Here is a 22,815-nt window from a genome sequence, read left to right on the forward strand (position 1 = left end):
TCAAGGCACTGGTTTTGATTAATAAGCCCTATACAGCTTGGGACCAGGATACCTGAAATATTGTCTTGTCCTTTACCCCTTCGATCACTATGCTCTGCAGGTGACAGCCTCCTGCAAATATCATCTCATCTGGAGATCTACCCTCTGCACAACATAGGAAATGGACCTTTAGTGTTGTGGCACCTACTCCTTGGAATTCACTCCCTTTAAACATTAGACAGGTGCCATCTCTGTTGTCTTTTCAGCACCTATTGAAATAGAGACCTTATCCTATTCTGCATCTGTGTTGGAATTGTTTTGAGGATTTTTTTAAAGGATGTTTAAAAGATTTAGTTTTAAAAATGTTTAAGATTTTTTAAAAGATGTTTTGTTTTAAGATGTTTTAAAGATGTTTTTAGTGTTTTTGTTTGCCATCCTGGGCTCCTGCTTATCAATTAACAATAACAATAACAACAACAACAAGAACAATTCAGACTCTGTTTGAGTGTAAGGAAACTTAGCTAAAAAGTTTACAAGAAATTCAGCGTATTGGTAATCCTGAGAAAAGTAGACAAAATCTGTCTGTGTTATAGAAGTGCTAGAGGTATACAGCAGTAATGAAAGAAGATTTGTGCGTTTTGTAAAAACTCTCACAATGTTATACTGATTCTCATACTTGTCCATTCTTGCAAATTTCATCAATGAAGTACAGTAAGAGAAGTAATAACTATAGTGCTATGTAGTCCCACTGTGCTGTCCTCCCACCCCCCAGCTTCTGGATCATAGCTTTGGGACCAAGGCAAAGAAACAATGAACAAATGAGAATGCTTGAAACCTTCAGAAGATATAGTCAGAAAGACTTGTTTGAACATCAAAAGAAAACACTTTGCACAACTGAAATGGCAGATTTTATATTTATGTACAGCCCTTTATGGCCTTGTACATGGTGATAATTCTAGGGTTGTATCCAACTTATTATGGTTCCATCTGCACTATGAATTTAAAGCTGTATCATACCACTTTAAACAGTCGTGGCTTACCCCAAAGTATCCTGGGCAGAGTAGTTTTTTACGGGTTGTTAATATTCTCCTCACAGACCTACAGATCTCAGAGTGGTTTAACAATCACTCCTTCTTTCCAGGGAACTCTAGGAATTGTCACTCTGTGAGAGGACTGTCTCCTAACAATTCTCAGTTCCCAGGATTCTTTGGGAGAAGCCATGACTGTTTAAAGTGGCATGATACTGCTTTAAATGTACAGTGTACTAGGGCCTGCTGCCCCTGCTTGCTTCACTTGCCAACCCTTCCTACCATCACCAAACTCCCCCCACCCCTCACCAACAACAAATACCCCCTTGGTGGTAACCACTTAGACCTTTCCCTTTCACCTACTGCAACTGCTAAGCCCCCTCCCTTTCCTCTGTGGACCTTGCTAAGCTTCCTTCCTTTAATCCCTGAAAGCTCCCCCTTCCCCCTTACGAGTCACAAAAGCTCCCCCTTCCCCGCCGTAGGTTGTCAAAACTCCCCCACCCCCGCAGGTTGTCAAAGTTGCCACCTGGTCTCCCACCTGGTTTCCAAGGTGCTGCTGCTGCCACTGCTGCCACCAGCAGCCTTTCACCTGGTCTCCTGCAGCTGCCACCATTGGCCTCCTGCCCAGCCTCTCACCCAGGCTGTGGCCACAAAGCCGTCTTTGCTGCTGTGCCCCTCCTTGATGTCATACTGTGATGTCAGATGGTGTGACAACATGAGGGCTTACATTTTTATATAGAGAAGCAAAATTGTACTCAAAGTAGACCCACTGAATTTAATGGAGCTAAGTTTGTCATGTCTATTAATTTCAATGGGTAGAACTAATATAGGAAAAGACCTTCTGACTTTTGTCGTCAAGGTCTGTTAAAGACATATTGGTATTAAAAATTATCAAATCATTATCGTTAAAAGAAAACACCCTACAAAACTAGTTTCTTGTGCCCACACACTGCAATAGTAAATTGCTTTTGAAACTGCAGGGATGCACCAGAAAAAAATAGGGGGCCACAGAAAGGGGCAAATACATTTTGTGGGAGTGAACTTCGTCCCACTTTACAAAATGCCTTTCTGTCAAGCAGCTACAGGAGCTCAGCTATGGGGGGGGGGAACTGTTCGTCTGAGGAGTTGCTTCCCACCACTTCACCTCATTCTATCTGGCACTTCCTATGTGGAATTGAGCTTTCAAAAGCAGTTTGTGACACAACATGGGGGTCAGCTGGTCCAAGAAAACTTTTTTTTTAATCAACTGGACGAAGGCATGGATGGGAAACCTGGTGCCCTCCATATGTTGTTGGACTAGAGTTCCCATCATTCCTGCCCATTACCACATCCTAAGCTGGCTGGGGCTGATGGGAGTTGGAATTTATCAATATCTAGAGGGTCACCGATTCCCTATTCCTTCATTAGCACAAGCAATCTTGTGTGAGCCTAAGCAGCAGTTTAAGTCTTGGTCTACATACTTTAAGCCTCAACTAGTCAACAGCAAAATGACAGCATAGTCTTGTCTCTCTCTCTTTTGCTCTAATTTTTAATAACAGTCCTGTTTAACAGACACAGAAGTCTGCAGATTTGAATAACATCAGAGGGGAGGGTCTTTCTCAAAATGTAGGCCTCCACAGTCTCTGTCTGCATCTCATGTATATGAAATAAATTGGAACAAAATGAAATCATTTCAGGAAGAAAGACTTGGGGCTGGCTTCTCATGGGAAAGGGGAGAGAAGGAAACCTGAATAACAAAAGCACAAAGGGGAGGGGGGAGGGGGAGAGATAGAGAGATGTCTGAAATCGCTAACATCAGCATTCCCGTTTCTGTTTCAAGAAGGCTGCTCTTTATTAGTTGCAGATCGGTTTCCTTTGCAGGTGATGCAGTCCCAGCATTACATCACCAGAAGAACAGCCAAGGAGCATCTCAGTGCCAGGATGACTGAAGCAGAGAGGAATGCATTATCACAAGCTACTGAGAAACTAGCCAATTCTTTCTTTGCTGGGGATGCTGGGACTGAGAGCAGAAAATGTCATTGAATGAGTGAAGGTTATTGTAGGAGGAAGATCTGGGGGGTCTGAGAATCCCCTGTGTAATCTACAATTACAACCATGTATTTTCAGAGGGGGTGAAATCAAAAGTGTTAACAAAGCCCAGATTTGTGAGGCTTAAGCAGGATAACTTTAAAAAAAACTCTGTATTGGAATAAGTTAAGAAATGTTTCTCTGTACAGTAGGGGCCTTCTTTTTGGCAGCCCGCTTTTCAGTGTTCTGCTAATACGCCGGCTTTCAATTAGTGTAAGGCCCCACTAATACAGCACTTGTTCCGCTTTTACGGTGTTTTTCAGGCATCAGGCGCCATTTTATTGACAGAGTTCCGCTTTTCGGTCGGTTTCACTTTTAGGCAGGGGTCTGGAACGTAACCCGCTGTATGAGTGGGGCCCTACTGTACTTGGGACTCTGGTGTTTCAGCTGATGAAGAGAACTTCAGGGGCACTAAGCTAAGAAAACGAGAACATTTCGTCATTATCTGTGGTTTAACCTATAAATGGAAGCATCATTCCAGGCTCCTGCTGGGAGGAAGGGCGGGATATAAATCAAATAATCAATTAATCAATAAGTATCATGTAAAGGCTAAATGTTGATTCTAGGCTAAAAGCTTCTAGAAGTTTTACACAGGGAAATATAAGGAAGGCAAAGTAAGGGAATCTATCACCTTTTGGGGCATCACACATCATTACAATTACATGACGAGGGAGAACAAGTCATGCTCATTGGCCATCACATCCTTGTTGGCCTTGCTCTACATGCCAGCTCAAGATGCATAGGCTCTCTCTGCAATTTAGAGCCCTGTGAAATCATAGTTCTGAGTCCCATGGGGAACCTAAACATGTACAGCATGTCTCCCTTTTCAGTCTTTCTCACCAACACATGAATGACAGGGGTGGGGTTAACAGGGGGTAGGGCCAGGGAGTGTGGCCCCCCTCTCCACCTTCACATGATTGCAATTACATGAGGGAGAATGCCCAAACTGGGCTACAATCTGCCCTTGGATTGCCCACCAAAGCATGTGGCAAACGCAGGCATTTGCTGATAGTGCAGCCCACACATACAAAGGTATTAGAATGAGAAGCCACATGCCACATCATAACTTATTTTCTACTACTGGTTCTGCACTTAAAATGTCAAACAATGCAGGAAACTCTTATGTGCACATATCATAATATGATTGGGGCCGGTGGGTGTGATTATTCCCTTACATAGCCACTAAAGTCCCTATTGGGGGACCCTGAAAAACCGATCCCCCACATTCCATTAGTTGTCTGTATTGCCCTTTCATTGGTTTCCCTTAGCCAATCAGGGTAGTCCTTATACAAGTGACTATACAAAAATAAAACCCAGGATTGAATATGTGAACATATGGAAGCACTTGTTACCAAGAAGTTGAGCTCAGTTGGAACTCTGCAAGTGCTCCAGACATTTTTTGTTCTGAGCAATGAGCTCAGTGCCACTGCAATGGAATTAGAGAAAGCTCTGGTAGTTCTAGCTGAGTATATCCCCATCACAGGAAGCTCTAATGGAAATGTATATAAAAGCAATGCTATCTGGAAACTGAAGGGTAGAGCTGATTCCTGAAGAGGAGAGACAAATCACAGAGGAGGAATAGCCAACAGGAGGCCTGTATAAATGTGCACAGCTGTGTGATTGGTCACCTATACCTGGGGAAATTGCATAGCTGTCCCATTGTTTTGAAAAAACATTAAGATGGGGGGAATGGAAGCTGAGCCGAGCAAACAGAGGAAAATGTTGTGTGCATAATGTCATAAAAAGTAAGTGAAGAAAGTATGGTTATTTCACACTAAATGCCCAATGTGGAAACAGCCTTAGCCGAGAGATCACCTGAAACATGTACAGTGGAAACATCTGACAATTGTGATAGGTGTTACTGGATGATCAAATAGCTAAGAACACACAGTTTCACTCAGGCTTTCCCTGGCCATTAACACATTCTGATCATCCTATATTTTATTAGATCTATGATATTTGCTTTTAGTATGATCTGATTTTAATATTCATGCTGTAAACTACTGGTAGTCAGTATAGAAATGTCTTTAAATGAGATTCTAAAACAAAACAAATAGTGGCAATTAGTATCTTATGGCATTTGATAACATGCATTGTTAGCTAGTATTTGAAGTCTGCCAAAATAAAAAGATGGGAACAATCAAGAGGATTTGAACTTTTAGGTAAGTTCACACTTAGACGTTGTATTTGAATTTTTAAAATTAAAAACTTGGCAAAACTGGAAAATTCAACAACTTCAGATATTTATGGATGCTTGCTTCAACTCTGGGCACTGTAGTTCTGAGGGGAGCTAGGAATCTCTGACAGAGTTGTTGGTAATTCACCATATTACAGGCCCTAGGATTCTTTGGGTGAAACCATGATAGTTAGTAATCTAATACTGATATACATCAGTTCTGCCCCTAAACACTTTGTGCACCAACCTAGGTTGCCAAGGCCACTTTCCCCCTCCCCCAGGCTGTCAAGGCCCCCTCCCCTGCCTCTCCCCCTCCCCAGATTGCCAAGGCACCTCTTCCCACCAGGTGAGCTGCACAGGAACACCGCCCCAGCATATCACCTCCCCCTCCCCCAGGTCTCCAAGGCACCCCCTCCACACTTCTCTGCCCCCCTCCCAGGTGAGCTGCACAGGAAGGCTGTCCTGGCCTGTCCCTTTGTGGCTTGCCCAGGCCGCCACCCACCACTCATTCTTCTGCTCTCCGCCCAGTGTCGCCTCTCCACCTACCCTCTGTGCCTTGATTATTGCCCTTGGGGACAGCAGCAAACCACCACTCATTCTCCCACTTTCTGCCCAGTTTCACCTCCCCACTTGCCTGCCCCCTTGGCTTCCACTCTCCCTCCTCACTCAGTTGCCAGCCTTGGCAGCAGCAGCAAAGAGCTATTCATTCTGCTGCCCTCTGCCTGGTCTCAGCTCCCTACCCACTCACTGCCGCTGCCCATTTGCTTTCCTGCACTCTACCCCATCTTGCCTCCCTGCCCTCCCTCTCTCCCTCTCTCTTTATTTGGTCATCAGCCTTTTCTGCCACTGCCATGTTCCTCCAGTTAGAAGGTTATCACAGTACTACAGCGTGACACCTTACAAAAATATTATACAGACAAACAGACATATTTCCTCGGAGTACCACTACCAAAACAGCAGTTAAACCATGATGACAGTTTTTTTCATTGGATAGCATAAGGTATTATTCAAATTACTGCTTCGTAAGTATTGAAATCAACAAAGATGGATGTTTCTAATGTGCACTTGAACTATTGTTTTTAATTACCAAATGTATGTCCAAATCTCAATTTAGTACATCCCAATCCAAATCACTTTTCAAAGAGATTCTTTGCTGAGTTATAATCTGGACATATGTTAAAACTTTCACAAGATTGCTTTGTCACAGAAATCCACTGAGAAAATCAATGAGGGTTGAATTCATTATATAAAGATGCTTGTAGCCTTGCAGGGCTGGACCTATGATTAGGCAAAGTGAGGCAACTGCCTCAGACATCTGATTTCTGGTGTCATGAAATGGAAGTAAATTGTTAGTTTTTAATTTATCTTTATAGTCAGACAGGGGGAGAGGCATTTGTGAGATTTTTTGTCTCACATGCCAATTTGGCTGGCCATGGGAACTATTCACTTGAAGGGGTGTGGGTGTGCCATTTGCTGCTCTGCCGTAGATAGCAAAATGTCTTAGGCCAGCCCTGTAGCCACGAACCGCAGGAGGGATTCAATTGTACATGGAGAGGTGATAATAGATTTGGGTTGGGCAGGTGATGAGTGATGGGGAAATAATATATGGAGGAAAACATTAAAAATTTTAATCACCTTCTACGATATCTGGAATTCTGAAGTTCTGCTGAAGAATGCCTTTTTAAACCCATTGTTTCACATCAAAATAACTTTTGAAATGCAGAGTTTATTCAACACGCTGTCTCTTAATGCGCACCTTTCACGCTCCTGCTCCAAGAGGTTGGTAAAGTCATCACTCTTATTCATGTAATCTGTATGTTTATGCTTCTCATTTTCCAGCTCATAAACTGTGCGCCGATGGCATTTCTCTGCCAAAAGAAGCTGCTCAAGCATGCGCCGGTATGTTTCCTTCTGCTTCTCTTCAAGTCTGTCCAGCTGGTTTATTGAAATATAAAATGAACTGTGAAATACACTGTTGGCTGAGTATGGTACATTGACTAAATAAGGATGTTGCGTTAACATAAATATGACATGGCCTCTTTCATTGTCCATAAGCAGTCACTAGTAATAAAAACCACTGTTTCCCATTAGCTTTCAATATTCACTTTTGCCTACCGCAGAACAAATGCAGAGGAGAAAGGCAGTTAAAATTTTGACCATGCCAAGCTACTTCAGCAACAAGGATGGAGGTTTTGATGTTGATGGGACAGCTGGTTGGAGGAAGGGACTGATTTTTTGGCATGCCATTTCAGATTTCAGTAGTGGGAGGAAAGAGATTTCAGTTTGAGGGAAGGATAGATTCTCAGTGAGGCTTACAGGCCCAATCCTAAATCTGTTCAAGACTAAATTGTGCAGAGCAAAGAAACAGCATTTATTGTAACCTTGTAGTATCCAATTATTACTACAGGTGGGCCCCGCTTATATGGCAGGTTCTATTCCGAACCCCCGCCGTAAAGCGGAAATTGCCATAAAGCAGAACCCCACTGAGAATAATGGGGCACGCTGCGCAAAAATGATGCGGAAATGCCGCAAAATCGGCTTTAAAACGGGAAATGAAAGCCGCCGCATTAGCGGAACGCCGGGAAGCGAAGCGCCGGAAAGCGGAGCCCTACTGTATAGCAACACTCTCAATGACAGCAACCCCCTCTCTTTTTAAAGGAAAAAACATCTGCCTTTGGCATCTGCACTTAATACATAGCTGCATGGACCCATCTCATTGTTCTATGAATTATTATTATATAGTAATTCATTCTATAGAATTAGTAAAGTAGTTGGAAGTATAGGAATTCCTGTGGAATAGCTAGATGCAATGTGAAATGGAGGGTAAGTCTCCTCTGCTTCCCCCCCCCAAAAAAATCTCTGGACCTTATGCTTTCTGGGTCATTGTTTGAACTTGATTAACCTGATAAGGACACGGCTTGTATTGGGGGGTGGCAGGGCGCTTTGCCTGGTGGACGCCTTACAATACTCAGTGGCTGGTAGATTCAACTATTTGATTGGGGGAGTGACTGGCCTCCAGTCTATAGGCGCCTAGATCCTGTGTCGATGTGAGTGAATGTGAGTGTGTGTGTACATGTGTTTTTATTATGTGCCTGGGAGAGAGGACCTTGCACCGAGCGGGGAGACTTGTGGGGGCCCCAATTAGTGTAGTGACGGGTAGTGGGAGGTATGGTGGTGGGAGAAGGACATGCCAGGTGAGGGGAACTCGGCCCAGACAATTAGTGGCTGTGCCTTGTTCCGGCCCTTCTCACATCCACAGGATTGCGGGTTGTCCTCTCAGCCAGCTCTCGGATCTCCAAGTGCTGCTTTTAAATGCCAGATCGGTACACAATAAAACCTCCCTCGTCAATGACTTAATTGTGGAGGAGGGGGCCGGTCTGGCATGCATAACCGAGACTTGGGTGGGTGAGCAGGGAGGAGTTACTCTTTCCCAGCTCTGCCCACCTGGGTATATGGTTCAGCACTATGGTAGATCCGAGGGTCGGGGAGGTGGGGTTGCTGTGGTCTATAAGAGCTCTTTCTCTCTCGTCAAGCACCCTGTCCATGTGACTACTGGTCTGGAATGCCTGTACCTTGTCTTGGGCCAGAGGGACAGACTGGGAATCTTGTTGGTGTACCGCCCACCCTGCTGCCCAACGGCTTCCCTAACTGAGCTGACAGAACTGGTCTCGGAGGTATTGTTGAAATCCCCCAGACTATTGGTACTGGGGATGTCAATATCCATGCCGAGGCTGCTTTATCAGGGGCGGCTCAGGACTTCATGGCCTCCATGGCAACCATGGAGCTGTCCCAATTTGCTATTGGCCCAACACATGTGTTGGGACATACTCTTGATCTGATTTTTGCCACTGGACATGGGGATGGTGATCTGGAGGTGGGGAATTTTTCATCTATTCCTTTGTCATGGACAGATCACCGCTTGCTGAAGTTTAGACTCACAGCGGCCTTTCCCCTCTGCAAGGGTGGGGGACCCATTAAGTTGGTCCGCCCCCGGAGACTGATGAATCCTGAGGGTTTTCAAAGGGCTCTGGGGGGTTTTCTGGCTGATAAGACTGGCGCTCCTGTCGAAGATCTGATCGACCTGTGGAACACAGAAATGACCCGGGCCGCTGACACGATCGCCCCTGCGCGCCCCCTCCTATGTAGAGCTCATACAGCTCCGTGGTATACCCCAGAGCTAAGAGTGATGAAACAAGAGAGGAGGCGGCTTGAGTGCAGATGGAGGCGAACTCCTGACGGATGCAATCATGCACTGGTAAGTGCCTTTACTAAGCGGTACTCAGAAGCGGTGAGAACAGCTAAGAAGCAGTATTTTGCTGCTACTATCAAGTCATCCCTCTGCCATCCGGCAGAGCTTTTTAAAGTTGTCCGAGGGCTATTACATCTTGGTCCTCGGGACATTATAGAGCCATCGAAAATCCGCTGTAATGAGTTTGCTAGGCACTTCCAGGACAAGATTTTATGCATCCGCCGGGACTTGGACTCCAATATTGTAGCAGATGAACCTAATGAGGCATCCAGAGCACAGTCCTGTCCTCATTTATTGGATGAGTTTCAGCTGGTGCAGCTTGAGGAAGTTGACAAGGTGCTTGGACTGGTGCGTGCGACCATTTCTGTACTGGATCCTTGCCCCTCTTGGCTGGTAAAAGCTAGCAGGAATGGAACAGCCGGCTGGGCCAGGGAAGTGATAAATGCCTCTTTACGAGAGGGAGTGGTCCCCAGCTGCCTGAAAGAGGTGGTGGTGAGACCACTTCTGAAGAAGTCTTCCTTGGACCCGGACATAACTATAGGCCGGACATAACTATAGGCCGGTAGCGAATATTCCATTCCTGGGCAAGGTCTTAGAGCGGGTGGTTGCTAGCCAGCTCCAAACACTCTTGGATGAAACCAATTATCTAGATCCATTTCAATCCGGTTTCAGGCCCGGTTTTGGTACAGAGACAGCCTTGGTCGCCCTGTATGATGACCTATGTCGGGAGAGGGACGGGGGGAGTGTAACTCTGTTGATTCTCCTTGATCTCTCCGCGGCTTTTGATACCATCGACCATGGTATCCTTCTGGAGAGACTTATGGAGTTGGGAGTTGGAGGTACCGCTTGGCAGTGGCTTCGCTCCTACTTGGTGGGTCGGCTCCAGAAGGTAGTGCTTGGGGAGCATTGGTCGATTCCATGGGTTCTCCAGTATGGGGTCCCGCAGGGGTCAGTTCTGTCCCCCGTGCTTTTTAACATCTACATGAAGCCACTGGGGGCGGTCATCAGGAGTTTTGGAGTGCGTAGTCATCAGTATGCTGATGACACGCAGCTCTACTTCTCCTTTTCATCTTCTTCAGGTGAGGCTATCAATGTACTAAACCGTTGCCTGGCCGCGATAATGGACTGGATGAGAGCTAATAAACTGAGACTCAATCCTGACAAGACTGAGATGCTGTTAGTGAGTGGCTTCTCTGATCAGATGGTGGATACTCAACCTGTTCTGGACGGGGTTACACCCCCTGAAGGAGCAGGTTCGTAGTCTGGGAGTTCTTTTAGATCCTTTGTTGTCACTTGAGGCCCAGGTAGCCTCGGTGGCACGAAGTGCATTCTACCAACTTCGGTTGATAGCCCAGCTACGTCCCTATCTGGGCAGTGACGACCTCGCCTCAGTTATCCATGCTCTGGTAACCTCAAGATTGGACTACTGCAATGCGCTTTACGTGGGGCTGCCTTTGAAGACAGTTCGGAAACTGCAACTAGTGCAAAATGCAGCGGCTCGACTGTTGACAAGGACCAAACGATCAGAACATATAACACCTGTTCTGGCCTGTTTGCACTGGTTGCCTATACGTTTTCTGGGCAAGATTCAAAGTGTTGGTTTTGACCTATAAAGCCTTACACAGCGCGGGTCCGCAATACCTGGTGGAACGCCTCTCCCGATATGAACCTACCCGTACACTACGTGCAACATCGAAGGCCCTCCTCCGGGTACCGACTCATAAAGAGGCCCGGAGGATGACAACAAGAACTAGGGCCTTCTCAGTGGTGGCCCCCAAACTATGGAATAGTGTTCACGATGAGGTGCGCCTGGCGCCAACTTTGTTATCCTTTCGGCGCCAGGTTAAAACCTTCCTCTTTTCCCAGGCATTTTAACATATTTTAGCATATTTAGCACATTCTGGTATTCTAAATTTAAATTGTGTAATATGTTTTTAGCTCTGGGGAATTTTTGTGGTATGTTTGTATTTACTATGTGATTTTATTATATTACTGTATTTTTATATTTATGTTGTACACCGCCCAGAGAGCCGTTGGCTGTGGGCGGTATAGAAATTGAATTAATTAATTAAATAAATAAATAATAAGTTATGAACTGAAGAGTCCCCTTAATTGCTGTATCAATGGGCACTGAGAAGGACAAAATGCAGATATAATAATGTCAGTAGCAGGATATGCAAACAGCTACCTTGTGATGAATGTAGGGCAACTGTGAAACCAAGTATAGTCAACTTGTCATTTTCTTGAATGGTTGGGTAATTTGCAGCCCTTCAGTTAAATACAGTCCTCTCTATCCAGCCCTTGGGACTCCCCTCATGTCCTTTACAGGCCCTCATGGAATGCTTTTGACTGGCTGGAATGTATTCTTGAACTGTGATAATGCCTCTTGCTTGCATGGATGGAGAGAGGTGTGTGTAGAAATCTCTGGTGTTTGCATGGCTGGATGTACAAAGATAAGGATTGCATCTGTTGCTCCACCCACGTTTGCTCCTCACCCCATCCATGGAGCCACAGGAAGGTTGCCCTGAGGCTGAAAAAAGTTCCCCACCCTTAGTCTAGAACAGGAGTGGGGACTTTTTGCAGCCTCAGGGCCATCAGTCCCTCATTGGCAACCTTCAGGGGCATGAGCAGAGCCAGAGGCAAAAGTGGGCAGAGTAATGGGTGTGCCCTCGGGTCAGGTTGTGCTGCATGGGGATTTCTGTCACCTTAGCTGACAGGCTGCCAAGATTTTTGTTAGTTTTAGTTAGGAACCCTGACGTTGTGGGATGCTGAGTTCTCTGCCTTACTCATATGAATCTTATGGTGGTTGGTATCATATTGCATTTAGGAAATCATCACTGTCTTTTGTTTTTGTTTTTCTGTCTGCATTTCATTTACCCCTGACCGTATGCCCTTACATCCTCTGAAGCAACAACAGTGGTTCCGTGTGTTCTGCTCAACCCCCTTAAACCCACTGATGATGCATCTTGTTATTTGCATGATGGTTTGTTTCTTGCCCAATAGTGGTAAAAGAGAATTCACATACTGGGAAGTGTGGCTTCAACTGCTGTTGTTCCCAATCTACTGCCTGTGAAGGTAGACCAAACCATGTGTATTTTCTCTCTGCCAATTATTACTCACTGGAATTGGGCTGGCTGACAAAGTGAGTTTATAGCAGCCCACATAGTAGGCAGGAAAGAGTAGAGTATCTTCTTAACTCTTACCCATTTCTCCAACCTCTCTCTGCAATGAAGGGTCAAGTCTGTAAAGAAGTTTGCAGCAGCCACATTAAAAGGCAGGCAGGGCATTTCAGGCAGGGAGTTGCCAACCCTGCTTTGATATGGATATTTGTTGCAGAGGATCCCTAGTCAAGCCTTACCAATAGCACAGTCCTAACAATATCTACTCAAAAGTAAGTCCTGCTGAGTTCTATGAAGCTTAGTCCTTTAGTAAGTGTGTTTAGAACTGCAGCTTTCAGGGGCAGCCATCTTTACTCCTGGGTGCTCCCATCTAACATCTCCAAAACACTGGGCTCTCTTCTTCCTACAATGGTCTTCTGGTGACTGGCCTGGCCTGAGGGCACTTAAACTCTTCTTGGCAGATGCAAGTAGGCTAAATTAAATGTTCTCTACCCAGGCTCGCTAAGCAGGTGAGAAGGAATGATCCCATCACTTCAGCTGTACCTGGCTAGGGTTTCTATCTTAATTTCCAACCAGAGATTTCTTTTTGTTTAAGTGGTATGTTCCAAGCAACTGTGGTTGATACTTAATGTATCATGCTTAATGACATCACTGGGGCCTGCCCCTATGACATTATCAGGACTCATCCCCATGACATCACTAGGACCCGCCCCTGAAATCTCAGGGTTTGGGATGCTTCTGATATGGCAACCCTAGTGCATACAGTCATCCCTGTCCAATCAGGCAAGCAAGAGTCATTGCCACACTTAAGCATTTGGGGTAGGCTAGAGTAGGGCTGGTGAAGGGTATGGCCTAGGGAGACTTCTGAGGGCCAGATAGATAGGACCAAGGGGTTGGGCCTGAAGTTCTCTACCCATGATCTAGAGCAAATTTAAGCAACTTTCCATAACTGCACAGAGGTATACTAGTGGTTTGGTCACTGGTGTGCTGTGCTGCTGAGGAATTTGCAAAGTGTAGTGTCCTTAGTTTCAAAGTACTAGCATCCCCAGTTTTAAATTCAGAACATGCATATTTCTTCAGAAGTAAGTCTCATTGTGTTCTCTTATTCCCAGGTATGTGAGTTTCAAATCACAGCTTCAAAGTATGTTTTGTAGACTTTGAGTTCTTAGGATTTGTTTGCAGACATAAAATGTATTCAGTGCTAACACACTATCACTATAGTGAATCAACTGTAGGTATCCACAAATGCAGGTGTTGCCACTGTCATGCATGACAGAAGTATGCAAAGGGATGTGTGTGCATCCCTGCCTTCTGTTATGGTATTGTATATTGATGTTTAAAGCAAACAAGAAATGCAAGTTAAAATGAAAATGAGCTGAAAGCACATCCTGACTCACTGTTCCTAAAATAATTTGAAAGGCACTTACCTCTGAAACTGGCTTCTCATATACATCTTCTCCTATTGATTTCTCATGGGCAAGGACAGCATCCCTGTGCAATATTCTTAGGACATTCTCTGGAGCTGAAGATCCATAGTGTGCTTCCAGAACTTCAGGCTTGATTTTCTCTGTCTTCAGCATGTGGATCACATCTTCTCTAGCCTGCAAATTTACATTTCAGTATGATTAATATTACTACTAGTATTATTCAAACAATGAAATAGCGGCATTCTCAGCTGTTGATATACTATGGATTGTATCCCCTGGTGTTGATAGGACACTTTGGCACATTCATGCTTTCTAAAATAATACATGAACTTAACTGAAACACAGCCATCTTTTGAAAATCGCACTTCTCTGAACTTTTCAGTGCAGTTCTCCAGCCAAGTAATGTGTACATAAATGTGTGTCTAGCCAAGTAAAGTGTGCCTAAAAATACATATATTTGTAAAAATAATGCACAAAAATGCATTATATTAGGCAAAAGTGCATATAAAATTGTATATTAGGAGAAATTCATACTAAAATGCTGCTGAACTTTCACATGGACTTTTTAAAAAAAAAATCACAAACTGATGTGGCAATGTGGACAACTGAAGACTGGAAAAATGAGAAATCTAAATGGACAGATTCACTCATCTCTAATTAGAGCCTCTTAGGAGCCCAGGCAGCTAGAGGGGAGACCTCCAGTGCTGGATACAGGGCCATTAATGGGAGGAGGGTCATGCTTTCCTTCTCATCTGAGAAGACCCCAGGTCCAAGGGCTGAGCAGGGCTGAACCTAACACCAGCTTAGAAGCCTTTAAAAAGGATTAGTCGAATTCATAGTGGGTATATCTACTGAATGCCATTATCGCTGAATGAAGCCTCCATGTTTGGAGGCAGTTTGCCTCAGAATAGCAGGTACTTGGGACAAAAACAAGGAATGGCTATCACCTTAGGGTTGGCCAGGTGTCCGTTTTTCACCCGGAGACTCTGGATTTTGGGGTCTTCTCCTGGACTCCAGGTGAGTCACTTTAATCTACAGACTCTTACCTTTCATTTTTAAAAAAAGTTTCTAGACAGTCTGGTTCAAAAAATATAAACCAAAATGTCAGCCGCCACCCACCCCCCACAACTTCTGTTAGTATCGGCTGCTTTGATCCCTGCCCTTTCAGGTTTTTAGCCAATAAGTGAAGTCAGGGTTGTGACTGACAACAGCAATAGTTAAACCTCAGTTCAAGTTTTGAGAACAGTTTCCTTTTCCTACTTGTCTTCCGTAAATATATAACTTTCAGCAGCACGAGGAATACTTTCTCTGTACAGGATTGGGACTTGCTTCTGAGTAAACATGCATAGGATTGTACTACAAGAGAAGATCACAGCAGAATCTTGGTAGGCATAAAAGTGTACATGCAGGTTTTTTTAATTACTTGCAAAAAATAGCATATTATACTTTTTCTCTTTCAAATAATTTTTGAACAGACGTTTAAAAAAGTGTACATGCAGTGTTATACTTTTCTAATTAAGGACTCAAACAAGTTTAATTTTACTGGACTGTTGAAGAAAGCAGCTTATTTGTCTTATTCATAACCTGTTATGAAAACCGTCTCAATATGAAGCATTTCTGGGAGTAAAGCTGCAATGCTAATCCTACATACCTGGGAATTAACCCCATTGAATTCAGTAGAACTTACTTTTGAGTAGACATGGTTAGGATTGGGCTGAAAATCAATGGGACCTTTGAGTGAATATAGAAAAGGATGGAGTTGTAAATCTTTCTCTCCCCCTCCGATTCTTTTCTTTCTTTTTTTAAGCAGTTAGGCAGGGCTTAGTTAAGTGCCACTGCTTTTATTTGGCAGGAAACTAATACTTATTTCTTTTAAAAAATGTTCTGCAATGGCCAACTGGTTTTGACCATGAACTATTATATGGGGTGTATGCATTTTTTACATCTCCAGTGTATGTGTATGTAGAATATTTCCAACAACCCTGTGAGGTAGGGTTGGAAACCAAGGCAGTTCACAACAAAAAATAAAGTCATTTAAAATCCAATAACCATAAAACAAATATAAAACAGTTGCAAAAGAGCTTAAAGTGGCATGATTCTGAATTTTGGATTGGGTGAGTGAAGTTCCTTATCATTGAATTGCCGCCCTGTGCATGCTTCCCTGTCTGAGTAAGCCCCACTGAATACATTGAGACTTGCTTCTGAATAAATAAATGTAGGATTGCACTATAAATATCTTTACAGGTTGTGTAAATAATAAACTTCTTTGACATTTATGCATAGATAAATATTTATTTATTTATTTATTTAATATCCCACCCTTTCTCCCAGCAGGAGCATTTCTTCATGCTATGTTTTGATATGTATCTGATTTCACTCTATGGTTGTAAATTATTATTTACAAATTATTATTTCTTCTACATTTTAAGTGTGCCCTTCTTCCTTTGGGTGGTCATGGTCCCCTTCTGTTGTTTTCACCCTGAGGGGCAGATTAGGCTGAGAGATGGTGCGTAGCCCATGGTCACCCAGCAAATTTTGTAGCTTATTTGCATTTTAAAATGTAATTAAAATGATTTATATGCAGGCAAAGTTTATGAAGTAATGCAGATCCACATAATACATTTAAAGCACATCCAACTCACATTTAAAGCACATGACTTCCCCAAAGAATCCTGGGAAGTGTAGTTTCCCCCTCACAGTTGTAGTTCTCACCACCCTTAAACTACAGTTCCCAGGATTCTGCAGTGGGATTCACGTGCTTCAAATGTATGTTGAATGTGCTTTAAATGCATGGTGTGGATCTGCCCTAGTATGCTGTGCATTCATTAGTGAATTGAAAAGAACAATTTTAAAAGATACTTTTTAAAACAGGGCTGTAGCTCAGTGGTAGGGCACATGATTTGCAAGCAAAGGTCCAAAATTCAATCTCTGGAACAGATTATTGCCTGGAACCCTGGAGAGCCAATACTAGTCCATGCCATCAGTACTGGCTAGATGGTACCAAATGGTGTGACTCATTATAAGGCAGACCCAAGGACCACAGTGAGTCTGAAATGTATTTATGTATTTTATTTACAATATTTATATACCACTTTATTGTAAAAAACCTCAAAGCAGTTTATAGAAGGAATTAAAACAATAAAATTATTGGCAGAAACAGTTAAAGACAGGTATTTAAAAACATTCAAAAAAATAAAACCAACAATGAGTTAAAAGCAGACAAAAAACATAATAGCTTCTACATGCCTGGGAAGGCTTGCCTAAACAAAAATGTTTTTAGCAGGTGCCAAAAAGAGTACAATGAAGGCACCTGCCTAATGTAAATAGGCAGGGAGTTCCAAAGCATAGGTCCTAAGTATGTTTAGAACTGCAACCTTCAGAGGCATCCATCTTTAGTCCTGTGTGCTCCCATCTAGCATCTCTACAACATTAAGCTCCCTTCTTCCTACAATGGCTTTCTGGTGAATGGCCTGGCCTGAGAGCACTTAAACCTCCTTGCCAGAAGCAACTAGGCTAGATTAAATGTTCCTTACCTAAGCTCTGTATGCAGGTGAGAAGGAATGATCCCGTGACTTCAGCTGGACCTAGAAACACCCTCATTTAGCTAAGATTAATTTCTGAATTTTCAATCAGATAATTTTTTTTTGTCCGAATGGTATGCTCCGAGCAACTGTGGTTGATACTTAATGTATCATGCTTAACGACATCACTAGGGCCCACCCCTGAAATCTCACCATTCTGCCATGCTGTGAGAAAGAATTGGTTAAACTGGTGGCTTAGTAGCCCTGAGAGGAATTAGCCAGGATAGGCTGCAGGTGAGTAAGTAGGGGAGGGGCTGGAAAGATGTTGCAAACTTCCTGTCATGGGGGATGTTGGCATATAAGTGTCAGAAGAACTAGGGAAAGTGAGAGAGAGAAGCTTGAGGCTTCTTTTAGGAAGAGGTAGCAAAAGTGCTGTAGAATTTGAGATGGATTTATATACTCTTGTTTCTTTCTTGATAAGCGATGCTTCTCAGGTCTTACAAGAAGACTGAGGCCCCATCTGTACTATACATTTAAAGCAGTATTATACCCCTTTAAATTGTCATGGCTTCCCTGAAGCTACACAGCTACAATTTCCAGAGTGGTTTAACAATCAGTTCCTCTTCACAGGGTACTTGGAGAATTGTAGCTCTGTGAGGAGTCTCCAAACAATTCTCAGCAACCTTAACATACTACGGTTCCCAGGATTTTTGGAGAGGAAGCTATGGCTCTTTAAAGTGCTTTAATAGTGTTTTAAATGTATAGTGCAGATGGGGGCCTGGGAAGGAAGGAAAGAAGCAAGGAAAGCTGTCCAAGCTCTGGGGGTGGGACCTTGGGATTATGACACATATTTATTGTATATAATGTATTTATTTAGGGGACTTTAAACCTGCTTTTCAGTCAACTTGATCTTCCAAAACTATGTCATTTAAAAACTAACAGTACAAACAAAATGGCAGAGGGACTGAATACAGCCAGAGCCAGTATTAAAAAGATGGATTATGAAAAGTCTGCTCTAACTGCTTTCTGAAAAGGGACAAGCCCTACAATGCTAGAAAGTTGCTTTCAAAAGGTTTACTGGGATGTGGTGGTCACCAGCTTCTTGGAGGGTAGAGCCACCACAAGATTTTTGTCCCTGTATCTTAAGAAGTGGGGAACCACATATAAAAGAAGGCACTGCTTCACGTATCGTAGACCATAAAATTCTTTACAGGTAAACAGTAACATCTTGAATGTAACCCAAACACAGATCAGCAACCAGTAGAGCTCATAAAGAACAGAAATTATATACTTGCTGTAGCTATTTATCCAGCTGCTGCATTCTGAACTAGTTGCAGTTTCCAAACAGCCTTCAAGAGAAGCCCCATGTGGACCACATTACAGAAGTCTAGTTGGAAGGCCCAGGGCATGCTGAACTCTCAGTGAAAACTGTCTATTTGCTGTTAGAAACAGAATACTGGATTTGAGGGACCTTTGGTCTGGTCCAGCAAGGCAGAGTCTTTTGGTGGCACATGTAGTCTCCAAAGCTCCGTCACGCCTGATCTGCACAGGATACTGCTGTAGCAGTTATTTGGATTAAAAGTACTGGTTTACCAACACATCTAACTATGAGCAACCTGGATATCCCTTAACTGAAGCAACACCTCATTGGTTAATTTATCTTAGGCTCACTCTAACAAGCTCACAAAGCCAATCTATGTCCTTTTTTAAAAGCATTATTGACTTTACTCACCAACAGCTTTGTTTCCTAGCTAATTGATGTGCCATGTAAGATGATAATTTAGGCCTTGCTATTAAGAGAGATGTTACTTTAATAATATAATGACCAGAGCACATGGAAGGAGCCTAGTAACAGTAAAGACCAATAGCACAATTCATAAAATTCTTCACAAAATCTTTGGAAGTTTATTGGATAATAACTTCCCAGGATGGCTCTTCTAGCCTTTCTGTTGCACAGCTAGGGGTACATAAGTAGAGGCACCATAAAACAGAGGATCAAAATTTAGTAAGTCCACATTTTTCTTCTGATTATGCTACAACAGTAACTGTCAAACCCTGGATATACACACACTATTACTTATTCAGTTTATTAATAGTGCAACAGCTGCTATGTACTAAGATCAGAAATAAGATAAGGTCACAGGTCTTCCATGCAGTGTTGTGATCATACCAGTGGTACATTTTCTAAATTCCAAAGGATTTTGCATACTGTCCCAACAAAGAGTGTGAATAGAACTTCACAATGTGAACCTCTAGTCTAAAGGCTTTTAGGTATCTGTTCTCAGACAACCACAAATGCTAGATGCTCTCACAGACAAAAGACAAGTACTATTCGGTTTCTGGAAATTTAGGCTAGCACAGTATGGTCTTTTGGATATCCATCATCCATATTTATAACACATCAATATACAGCACATGCCCAGTGTCAGCACCTGGCTTCCAAGCGCAGCTGCCAGGGTCTCAGTACTCTCAACAGGCCCCACCACTTACATCTGTCCTAGGAGTTTCACAATGGGAAACTGGGACTGTGAGCCTTCAGTTTTATTTCTCACAGTACCCTGGAGTGACACTCCTTTGGGTGTTCCAGGGCATTGTGGTAAATCGAAGCGGCAGCTTCCACCCTTGGAGTGCTGCTGCAGTGAAATATATGTGAGGAGGACCGTCAACATAAGAGAAGACCTACCAGAAGATGCTTTACCCAGGCCCCCTCAAGTTTGACCCTGATGCAATACCTGGATTAGAACAAGAGTGGAGAACTCTTTTTCAGCCTAAGGGCTGCATTTGTTTCTGGAGCAACATACCAGTAGTGGATGGGGCCGGAAGCAAAATTGGTGGAGCAAGAAATACAGATTTTACCTTTCTGCAGTACATTAGTTTCTGCACACACTCACACACCCCTGTCTATACTCCATCCAGTCAAGAGGTGTTATCAGATCACAAGGACACATTCCAACCAGGCAATACCACACTGGCTATGAAGGAGGGCCAGTGAGGGATAGTGGTGGCTTGGGGAGAGTTCCGAGAGCCCAATGAGGGGGCCTTGAAGGTCGCATTCAGCCTCTGGGGCTGAGGTTCCCTGCCCCTGCACTAGCTATATAAAATGTGCAGTTATAGCCTTTCCCCATGAATCAGGAAGAGAAAAACAACAACCAACCCTGTTGCTTACTCAGGCCAGACAAATGAATGGCCCAGTGAAGAACTGGTTGAGCCAATTCAATGAATGGATTAACTCGGTTACATAATAACTCTGTGCTGATGTGCACACACACACACACACACACCCAGCAGCTAATACAGTCTGAAGTCAAAGGCAGGATACTGGTCTAGGCAGACCACCGATCTAAACCAGTGAGCCGATTATATTATTTTCTCTCTGTGTGAGTCTAGGTATAAAATGCATCTCCAGTGGGGCTGAGCACTTTGCCCCCAAATGTTCAGAAGACAAAACCAGGAGGTGACAATTGTAGCGATGCAGAGCAGCCACACTTTGTTACTTCTTACACCAGCCTTTGAAACAGATCAAATGAACAGTGGAAGACATCTGTCTGTTATTTCCTGCCACACAGCTTTTGGTTCGGCTTTGTTGCCAGAGAGCTGCACAGATGATGTCACTTTTCTCTGAAGAGAACCGGCCACTGGAGCCTTTTCACTGACATAATTCATTATCTGTAGACTAGCCTAGGGACAGCAAATTCCCATGACCAGGAATTAACTATATATGCTGCTTGCTCTTGTCAGACTTTTAAAGGGTTGAAAGATATCACTTCTTGTTTTGTTGACACTGAAAGGGAGCCTTGTTCTGTATTATCACACTAAAGGGAAGGTTACTGCAAGCCTATGGTTCCATGCTCCTTGGCAGTACAAGAAACAAACTTGAAAGGTCACTGTAGATTATGTATACAAATCAAAGCGTGTTGAGATATGTCTTACATGCTTCAGGAATGAAGACATCACAATGGGCAAACAGGCTGACTTGCAGTTTGCCGTAACCAGTTGTTATAAATGCTCTCACGGCCAAATTTAGCCATCTGTAGATACTGTGTACATAAGGTTTATCAGCGGATGGAGTTACTGAAGGGAACCAGAACAGTCCTATTTTCTTCTTCTGCAACTGCCGGAGGTTCACAGGAAGATTGACTAGAGACTGCCATGGGGCCCATGAGCATCCACTGGTTGTGCTAAGGTCAAGTAATTGTGTAAGATTCTAATTAAAAACTACAGCCATTCAACCAAGTGCAAAGAGAGAAGAATAAGGCTCCATGACAAATCTCTAATCCGGATTCTCCAGTCCCAAAGAAACTAGTTTTTTTTAAAGGAAAAACACCAGACATGTTAGATGCAATCTCACTTTTGACATTTTGTCTGTTTTGTCCTTCTAGGGCCTTGCAGCAGTGTAGATTCTTCACTAACCCAACAACAGAAAAGGACACTTCCCACAATGAACACAGAAAATGGGGGGGGGTCTTCAGCTGCAAGGAGGTATCACAGGATAAGGAGGGAGAAGGTTTTTTCACATTCTCTTCTGGGGGCAAGATGAAAAAGTGGGTGGAGCAATGAATATAAATTTTACCTTTGTAGAGTAGGCTAGTTTCTACACACACACTTACACCCATCTTTATCTTCCATCAGGGAAGCAACAGGCATTATTACAGTCCAGTGACATAAGAACATAAGAAGAGCCTGATGGATCAGGCCAGTGGCCCATCTAGTCCAGCATCCTGTTCTCACAGTGGCCAACCAGGTGCCTGGGGGAAGCCCGCAAGCAGGACCTGAGTGCAAGAACACTCTCCCCTCCTGAGGCTTCCGGCAACTGGTTTTCAGAAGCATGCTGCCTCTGACTAGGGTGGCACAGCACAGCCATCACGGCTAGTAGCCATTGATAGCCCTGTCCTCCATGAATTTGTCTAATCTTCTTTTAAAGCCATCCAAGCTGGTGGCCATTACTGCATCTTGTGGGAGCAAATTCCATAGTTTAACTATGCGCTGAGTAAAGAAGTACTTCCTTTTGTCTGTCCTGAATCTTCCAACATTCAGCTTCTTTGAATGTCCACGAGTTCTAGTATTATGAGAGAGGGAGAAGAACTTTTCTCTATCCACTTTCTCAATGCCATGCATAATTTTATACACTTCTATCATGTCTCCTCTGACCCACCTTTTCTCTAAACTAAAAAGCCCCAAATGCTGCAACCTTTCCACATAAGGGAGTCGCTCCATCCCCTGGATCATTCTGGTTGCCCTCTTCTGAACCT

The 22,815-nt window shown here is 43.6% G+C and overlaps 1 protein-coding gene across 2 annotated transcripts in view; it reads right to left on the bottom strand.

Annotated features, from left to right (window-relative positions):
* The window catches only part of FILIP1 (filamin A interacting protein 1), a 124,593-nt gene that overhangs the window by 42,316 nt on the left and 59,462 nt on the right, over positions 1 to 22,815 (bottom strand). For both annotated transcript variants that reach the window (XM_061623147.1, XM_061623148.1), the window contains exons 3-4: positions 14,046 to 14,219; positions 7,007 to 7,185 (exon numbers count right to left, since the gene is read on the bottom strand). In XM_061623147.1, coding sequence (XP_061479131.1) covers positions 7,007 to 7,185; positions 14,046 to 14,219 — 353 coding nt within the window. The remainder of the gene's footprint in view (positions 1 to 7,006; positions 7,186 to 14,045; positions 14,220 to 22,815) is intronic.

Source organism: Rhineura floridana, chromosome 4 (genome assembly GCF_030035675.1).
Source record: "Rhineura floridana isolate rRhiFlo1 chromosome 4, rRhiFlo1.hap2, whole genome shotgun sequence".
Classification (NCBI taxonomy): Eukaryota; Metazoa; Chordata; class Lepidosauria; order Squamata; family Rhineuridae; genus Rhineura; species Rhineura floridana.